The 8,742-nt window shown below is 48.3% G+C and overlaps 1 protein-coding gene across 1 annotated transcript; it reads left to right on the top strand.

Moving 5' to 3' along the window:
• Nucleotides 1-681: 681 nt before the first annotated feature.
• Nucleotides 682-3,408, top strand: CCR75_003649 (uncharacterized protein; the record flags this gene model as incomplete). The annotated part of the gene is made up of 1 exon (XM_067961743.1): nucleotides 682-3,408. The coding sequence occupies one exon, from the start codon at nucleotides 682-684 to the stop codon at nucleotides 3,406-3,408; it is 2,727 nt and encodes a 908-aa protein (XP_067823259.1).
• Between the last annotated feature and the right edge of the window lie 5,334 nt (nucleotides 3,409-8,742).

The following is an 8,742-nucleotide window of genomic DNA, read 5'->3' as shown; positions in this document are numbered from 1 at the left end:
ACGGACTGAACTCTTTGTAGTTTTTTGGTGGTTTCTGACGAGTCGCGTATTTGTGTTCTATATTTATGGAAATATTTATAGATATGTCTATGTGCCTCAATTTATCCTCTTCTATGGCGAAATGGGACTGTTTGCAATTTGTCCGAATTTGCCCATTGTTGTTTCTATAGCAAAAAAATGGTTTTTTTGGAAGATCCAGTGACGGCGACCTTTTAATTGGTGATTTCTTCGCAGAATGTGTGGATCAGCCCAGTCGTGTCGGTCCAGACAAGCGTAGTGGCTCGAACGAGTTGCGTTTCAATCAAGTCGGTACTGTTCGTATCACCTCAATGGATCTGTCACTGGCAACAACAAAGCGACAATGGCCCCTCTTCAGCACCGGCTCTTTCTAAAGCCTCGCAAACGGCCACAAAACGAACTCATTTCGAAACAAATTGGGTCAAATCCAAAGTGTTCGTATAAAGTCTGAGAGGATTCCCGAGACCGTTTGCAACAGCCCCCCCCCCTCAAGCCTTTCCCGCAATACGAAAACCCAATGTCCATAGAAGCTCCTCTCTCAGATTCTGACTCGAAGGACATTGCGCCACTGCGCAAGGAAGCCGCTTTCTCTATCGAACACTCCTGCACTCAACAGAGACGTCACACCCCGTGCCGTCCACGAAGTGGATACACCCATCCGCCATGGTTAGCTACGGTTCATTATACCGCCTTCGCCAGCCCAAGGCGCCGTCCACTCCGTCGCGTCCGAGCGACACGCCATCCACCATGTCGTCCCCCGACGAGACGCACGAGACGTCGCACTGGGCTAGCAGTAGCACGTGCAAGAGCCTTGAGAACGACATGCCCGTGACGTACGTCCAGTTTAATGACCAGCAACAACACGCACTGCTTCAGGAAGCACGAGCGAATGCGGCGGCCCTGCTTGTGGACGCCGTGGCGGACGCAGACAAGTGGCAATTCGTCACGGCCCGTGGTCCGCTTAATGTGTACGAACTCCGAGCGGACGCCATGGACCGCGTGTCCAGCATGACGCCCGCTGACCCGTCTCAGCTCGCACACCACATGCACACCATGCTAGCAACCACGCGCGTCCGCGCGTCCTTGGACGATTTCATGCGTCTCATGGCATCGATTAAGAAAGACACGTTTCAGAACGTCCAAGCGGCGTTGTTTGAGGACCGCGTGGAGCTCGCGGACCTCTTTACGAGTTTCGGCGACTTGAGTGGATCCACCAAGGAGCGGAGCTCGTCCCCCTCCATCGCGGAGCAATACGCCGTCAAGTACGTGGCCATTCGTGGACGTCCACCACGGAGCAACTCCAGTTCGTCTTTAAGTGCAAGTGCCGCCTCAAATTCATTGAAATTTGGAGGCAAAAACCGCCATCGGGACCGTCAAGCCGCGCGTCGGCGTCCCCACAAAGGCGTCCACGCGTCCGAGAGTGTGGACGAAGTCGGACTCACCATGTGTCTCGGAGAGTACGCGACGATCCGCCCGGCTCAGCTTCGTGGACCGATGGTCCACCAATCCGCCCAAGATGTGGACGATCCGCGCGTCGGAATCATTTCGATCCACTCGATCGTGGACCCCGCCGTGACGCGGTATTGCCAGCCTATTGTTACGTCCGTCTCGCCTACAGCGCCATTGGCATTAACAGCGCGTGCCTTGATTCAATTCTCGGGCATTGTCGTCTACCCCGTGGCTTGTTCAAATCCCGACGACAAACGCTTGGAAGTTTTGATTAAACTCAGTTGTTACGACGTCCACGGTGTGACGTCCACTCGGCGGATGAACATGTTGTCGTATTTAATGGCGTACCAAACGTTAACCACGGCCCTTGTCGTTGTGCGGCTTCAGGAGTCGCCGTATTTAACCTCCACACATTGGGTCAAAGCCCGCAAGAGTTGTGGCTTGTGTACGTTAAAGTTTAGCATGGCCCGACGAAAACACCATTGCCGACTCTGTGGGGACGTTGTATGTTCCAAGTGTTCGAGCGTCCACCAGATCCGCCTTGGAAAAACAGGTAAAAATCCCTTCCGCATTTGCCTCAAATGCGACCATCGATACGATCTCGAAGTCCCTTCCACGCGTACGAGTCATCAAAGTCTTCATACATTGCGTCGGCGTCTCGGGAGTGACTTGAGCAAGCATCCTGAAGAGGACGACGAGGGGACCGTCCGCCCGGACCGGCTGGCGGACCCGGCGGACGTCCGCCCACTCGTCGTTTCGGAGCGGACGCCCATCTCCACTCGTGCGGGAAGTCTCTCACAAGGCTTGGGCAAGAGTGGAAGCTATAAAACACTAAGTATTAGTGGTTCGAGTCTTCCTGGAAGTTTTTACTTAAAACCCAGTACAGCAACGACCGCGAGCAGCTCTCAAAGCGACGACGAACTCGAAGCTTTCGACGTGGCGTCCTCGAGCTCGTCGTGTCCATCGTCGCCTTCCCACGCCACTCCGTCAAGTCCCGAGTGTTTCAAACGGTTCTCCGACTTGTCGTTTATGGATTTTCACGACTCGGAGTTTGCATTTCAAGAGTTGCCACTCCGATACACGGAATTGGATTTTGACGACTTGGATGCGTCCCCCCGTCCAAGTGTCGATTCAATTGGGAACGAAGACGCTCTAGACATTGACGATGGCATGGAATTTCATGATTCCAACGTTGGATTGGACTATCAACTCGATGACGTGGCGTTCCAGGAAGCGGACGTGGAACTGGAAATTGATACCCACAGTTCGCGACGAGTGGACGAGGAGCGGACGATCCGCTTAAAAGCGTACGCGATTTTTGATTCGGGAAATGAATTCATTTATGACCTTGTGGTGAAACAAGCTGCAGAGCTTTGCCACTGTAGCTTTGCATCTTTGAGCTTTCTAGATGCCCGACGCGAGTATATTAAAGCAAGTGCAGGCGTTGTGTCCCAAGTTACGGAAGTGTTGCGCCCTAATTCGGTCTTGGCACGTTTAATGGAGCGTTTACAGGCACCGCGTATGGAGAGTGTCGTGATTTTTGATGCAACACTTGATCCCGAGCTCTCCACGCACGTGTTGGTGATGGAAGCACCACGATTACGTTTCTTTATGGCCGTGCCGTGTCGCGCTCGTGATGGAAGTGTGCTTGGTGCATTGATTGTTGCGGATTCGACGCCACGGCGGACGGTCACGCCTTTTGAGCGGACGGCAGTGGGACAATTAGCGGACCAAGTGGACGCATTGCTGGAAGATCGACGACTTCGACACGTAGAACACGTGCACGAAATGGCCAAGTCGACGGATTTATTGCGGGATCAATTGGTTGATTTACTCTCGCAATCGTACTCGACGGGACTTCAGATGCAGCAAAATGAACGGCAAATGGAATTGTCGACGACGAGTTGCACGTTAAGGGAAGACGCGAGTGTGGAATTATAAGACCCAATTGGGGGGTTTTTAATAAAAAAATACGAATGGTTTTTTGTTTATTTGCATTAAAAATATTAGCTTTTTCAATTCATGCAAGTTCAAGTTACAATTTCTTTGAAAGGGAAGCAAATCTTTGGATTATGAATCCATTTATGAGTATGGATTATATCTGATTGTCAGCGTTCCTTTGAAGGAATCAAGCAAAGCTTAATGCAATCACCCATCTTGGCGATTGCAGACGAAGACAGACCATTTCATGTGGTCTGTGACGCCAGCGGTAATGCAATACGATACAGACGGCGCGGAGCGCGTCATCTGTTACCAATCGCGTCAGCTGCAACCAGCTGAACGCAATTACCCAGTGCATGACAGGAACTCTTTGCCATGAAATATTCACTGGCTAAGTTTAGGATCTATCTCCTCAGAGATAGACCGTTCATCGTATAAACGGACCATGCGTCATTATGCACCCCTTACACCTCTCGCAAAGAATGACGAGGTGGCTATCCTTCTTCGCGGAGTATAATTTCTCCGTGAAATATAAACCAGGACGACTTAATGTCGTCGCTGATGCGTTATCACGCCGACCCGATTTCGAGCCGACTGCGCATCCCAACAGTGAAAATAATCCCACTGTTGCAACTCTCATTTCATGTATTCCGTCATCAGCCTTGTTTGATGACATAAAAAAGCCTACACTAGAAGATAAAGACCTTCTGCGTGTAATGGATCATCATGAATCCATCCAATCAAGCTTTTAAAGATTAACTGGCGTAATATCGATCGTCATCCGATCGATACACAACACGCAACGGCTTATTGTATTGCACAGCCGTTGCCGGCGACCACTCCAAGTGTCGTCGTCCCAACTCCAATGATTTGCGCTTGCGCATCATGTATGAGTGACACGATGCACCAACGAGTGGGCATCGTGGACGTGAGAAAACTTATCTCGTCTTAAGTAGATCCAGCGGTGTGGTCAGAAATGCAGCAGGAATGCCTGCTGTCGAAGCCGCAATCATCGACCATCCAAGGGACGTACCGTGGCCAAGCTGCGACTTTGCCATGTCATATAACGTTAAATAAGTAGAGGCAAACATCACGCCTCGAGCGAGGCAGGCCGTGTAGCCTCGATAAAGGCCTTGCATTCCTAGTTCACGGATAATTCCAATTGGCTTTAACGTTCTGTCTCATTGTATTCGCACCTTAACGACCTCGACAGGGTTCATCACGATCGACTGCACACATTCCGAGACGGCCGCAGACGTAAGGGAGGCCTTGAACGCATTCGGTTTTTCAGAAAAAGCTTAGTAAGTCGCGACTTTTACTGGCCCACCAATATCAGTTTGTGCGCAAGTACATTCGTGCTTGCGAGGTATGTCAACGGGTGAAGCCTAGCCCTTCAACCCGTGCACCTCTCCAACCTCTACCTTTCCAGCAGAATGTTGGCAGTCCGTATCTATGGACTTTGTCTTCGGATTTCCCAAAGACGATCACAAAAAAATTGAAATCCTTGTTTTTGTAGACAGATTCAGCAGGATGGTATATCTTGCTGCAATACCAGAGTCAATCACGGCTCCGGGCTGTTCCCGCGTCTTTATCGACACGGTATTCAAACTCCACTTTTTACCCCGTGAACTAGTCTCGGATAGAGATCCACGGTTTACGGCGGAGTTTTGGCAATCCGTTTTCCGATCTCTCGGAACACAGCTGGCTATGTCAACTTCTGATCATCCAGAGACAGATGGTCAGACGGAACGCGTAAATCGCGTCCTCGAAGAGATACTTCGAGTTTACGTCCAATCGTATCCGAAATGGAGCGAGTTTTTACCGATGGTCGAATTCGCCATCAATAATTCGGTGCATGCTCATCACTCGAAGTTAACAACGACGTGAGTGATGTTGATTTCTTCGACATCAAAGATGAGAAAGATCTCATGGCAGTGCGCACAAAGCGTACTGAAAAAGACAAAACAAATGAGTCAGCAGAGTCGGCTGACTCGAGAACCAGTAATCCATTTCGTACAGGATTCCATTGCTAACGCAGAGAACCGTCAGAAACGGGACGCAGACAAACATGGAAGAGCAAATGTTCTTTCATTTAAAATTAATAACCTTGTACAACTCTCTACGGTAAACTTACCTAAGCGTGTAGTCACTAATGTGGGTAGCAGTAAACTTCTACCCAAGTTCATTGGACCTTTCCGTATACTGCATCGCAGAGGCAATGCGTACACAGTAGAATTGCTACGTAGGATGCGTTCGCATCCTACGTTTTACGTTGGTCGGCTCCGCCCTTACCATCAGTACGCGGTTTCTTCCCAGGACGGATCTGACCACCCTTTGTGAGAATCCCTAAAAGATTTATGCGGTCACGAGCCAGATTCTCATGCTAGATCTGGAGATTTTCATGTCGGGTCCGAAGATCCTCAAAACCGCGACGAGTTGACGACAGCTCATCACAAAGAGCGTGATAATTCCGTTCGTACTCCAACATGGAGTACGCACTCTTTGAACGGTATTCCAACCGTCAATATGATGAGTCTGCACCGTCTGCTCTAACGAGCGACGCTTACCGCGCTCGTGATCAAATCCCTCCTCCGAAGCAAGGAGGAAGCGATCGAGTTTGTCGATCTTCGACTCTAGATCCGACACACGGGTCGGGTCTAATTTTCTCTCCTTCACCACAACCACACAACCATTAAATAATTCCCACGGTGGTAAACGTTTCCTTGTGGAACGTATTCTAAACCACCGTGATGTGAAGGGGCAGCTGACGAGTTAATTGGTTCGCTGGCGCGGTTAGCCACCTTCGCATGACAGCTGGGAGCCTCGTTCCCAGCTGGTTCTTAACGTTGAGGGCCTCGTTCGTCAGTATGACGAGACCAATTCGATTGATTAGAAGATCCATTGGAAAACACGCGCTTATGGCGCCAGTAAATCGATTGCAAAGCGTCAATCGCATCGCGTATCTCGATAGAGATGCAAGCCCTTCCCCCAGGGCGAAGAAAAGAAAAAATCATCTTCTTTTGCTTCTTTCGTGTTCTTAGCACAACACGGACAGGGATCACCCCACGTGAGGCATGAAGGTCCTGCCTCACTTGCCAACCGATGCAATTCATACCTTTCACCGGTTGGAGATCGTTACTCAAACTAAACGCGAATCGCGTTTTCTTTTAAGCCAGGCTTCGCGTCCAATGTCATTGACATTGCGAATAAACGCGTTCCAGACTTGCATAAGTGAGATAAAGTCTCGCTTATTGTTACCACTATACCATCGATGCTTAAAAAGCATCGAGATAAAAATCTTCCTCAGCACGAACGGTCTTCACGCTGGGATCAAGGCCATGAGCTTTGTCGCAATAAATAAGGGATATTTATTGTGAGGAGTAGTATCTCCAGACAAGCTATTCTTCTCAGGGGCAAGACGAGACATTTTAGTGTCTACGATCCCCTGAGTGGTACCCGCTGAAGCAGGGGCACCGCAAGAACTATTATTACGATGGCTTACGCCATCGTCATCACCACGTACAGAAGTGAAGGCACGAGAGACGGTGCTGGCGATGAGGAATCATCCTCATCGTCGGAACCGAACATGCTGTAGCGTATCCTACCAGCACGTCTACCCGAATGAGCCCCTCGTTCGAAGGCTCATAGTCAGCCGCCTGACGATGACCAGGCGACAGTTCTGTTCTCCTTGGGTCGGCGATTTCGTCCGAGTCGCACTCATAGCCGATCTCCAAAGAGGAGTCGCATTCACGTGGTAGCCCAACACGAGACCCGCATCATTTAGAGTTGCGAAACGCTTGCCGCGAGGAACATTAATGCGTCGCTCGCGGCTGCATAAGCCGCAGCGAAGGCGCCGCACTATTCGCATACCGCATGGACCTGTTAACTATGCGATAGAATTAAAAAAAAAAGGTTCTGACCAATTAATATCGTTTCTAATTTAGTGGTCTTATCTTGACCACTCTATTCAATGACAGTCAGAGTGATTGTCGTTTAAGGGAGAAGCGATTTGACGGAGTGTATCGGTACATCAAATTAACAATTATGGGTTGTTAGTTTATATATTATCTAAAGGTAGAGAATATTTGGAGAATATAACTTGACATGGTAATATTCTAAAAGGTTATCCATTCGTAGATATAGACCATTATATCTACTTTCTCCGCGATCCATTCAGCACTGGACGCGCGAAGAGAGAGACAGACAAAGCGTGTAGTGTAACGGGGCACCGCGACTTGTACTGTTTCAGTACAAGTCCACTTCACACTGCTTCAGATGTGAGTGGTGCCTCTCGTTAGGTGACGTACACTGGACGTATAGAGGAAGACTTCTCTTAAGGCAAGTTAGCTTAAGAGTGTAAAATGAAAACTGTATTAATATAGTTAAGTGTCTTGTTAATCTATCTTTGTAAATGTTGTCTTAACTATAAACTAATACTAAACATGTAAATGAATTCTTATCTATCTTATCTCGTAACTCTCTTTGATTACTTCTACAGCTGATTGGTCTGCGGAATAAATGGACATAATGGTCTATACCTATTTATAGATAAGAATTCAGGAAATTACTATATAAAGTAATTTCCTCCGAATATTATCTATCTTTTAGATTATATTAATTAACAACCTAATAGTGTTAATTTCATGTAACGATACACCCCGTTACATATAGCATGTTATGTATTGGTGTAAAATTAAGTTAGTATTAATAGATAGAAACAGAAAAACTTATTAAATTAAATACAGTTTTAAAATAACCCTCTTTAAAGCAAGTGTTTTAGAGAGAGTACGTATTAGGGGTGGGATGACCTACTAACGCGGACTCTGAATCTAACCCTTAGTTCAAAGTTATCAAAAAAATGGTAGCTTAGTCCTGAAGTCTCAAAATTTCGGACCTCAAACCTGCTGGTCTATAGCGCTCATAAAGAGGCTATGACCAGCTAATGACCCTCCTAGTGGATTCGGGTGCATCACAAAATTTGGTGAAACTCGCGGCTCTAAGAAATAGACCGGCGATGTTTGAGTCGCTTTGCCAGGATGGCAAGCGAGAAGAGGCGACCGTTCTTTCAGCGAACGGCGCGCTCGTTAAGTCTAGGGGGGTTCAGGTAGAACTCGCCTTCAGCTTTCGTGACTTGTCTTGTGAAGAGAAGTTCACAGTGCTAGGCATGGAGAGTCCGTATGACCTCATCCTAGACATGCCATGGTTGGCAAAGTACCAACCATGGATAGACTGGCGTACACGCACAGTTGTGAGCCTAAAATTTATCCACAGGCTACCGAGGGATTAATCCCTCTGGATACTGAAGTCTAGTCACTTCAGCATTAATAATTTGAG

The sequence above is a fragment of the Bremia lactucae genome, linkage group LG8, assembly GCF_004359215.1.
Source record: "Bremia lactucae strain SF5 linkage group LG8, whole genome shotgun sequence".
In the NCBI taxonomy this organism is placed as follows: domain Eukaryota; phylum Oomycota; class Peronosporomycetes; order Peronosporales; family Peronosporaceae; genus Bremia; species Bremia lactucae.
Note: the sequence above shows the minus strand (reverse complement) of the source record. Positions and strands in the feature narration are given on the sequence as shown.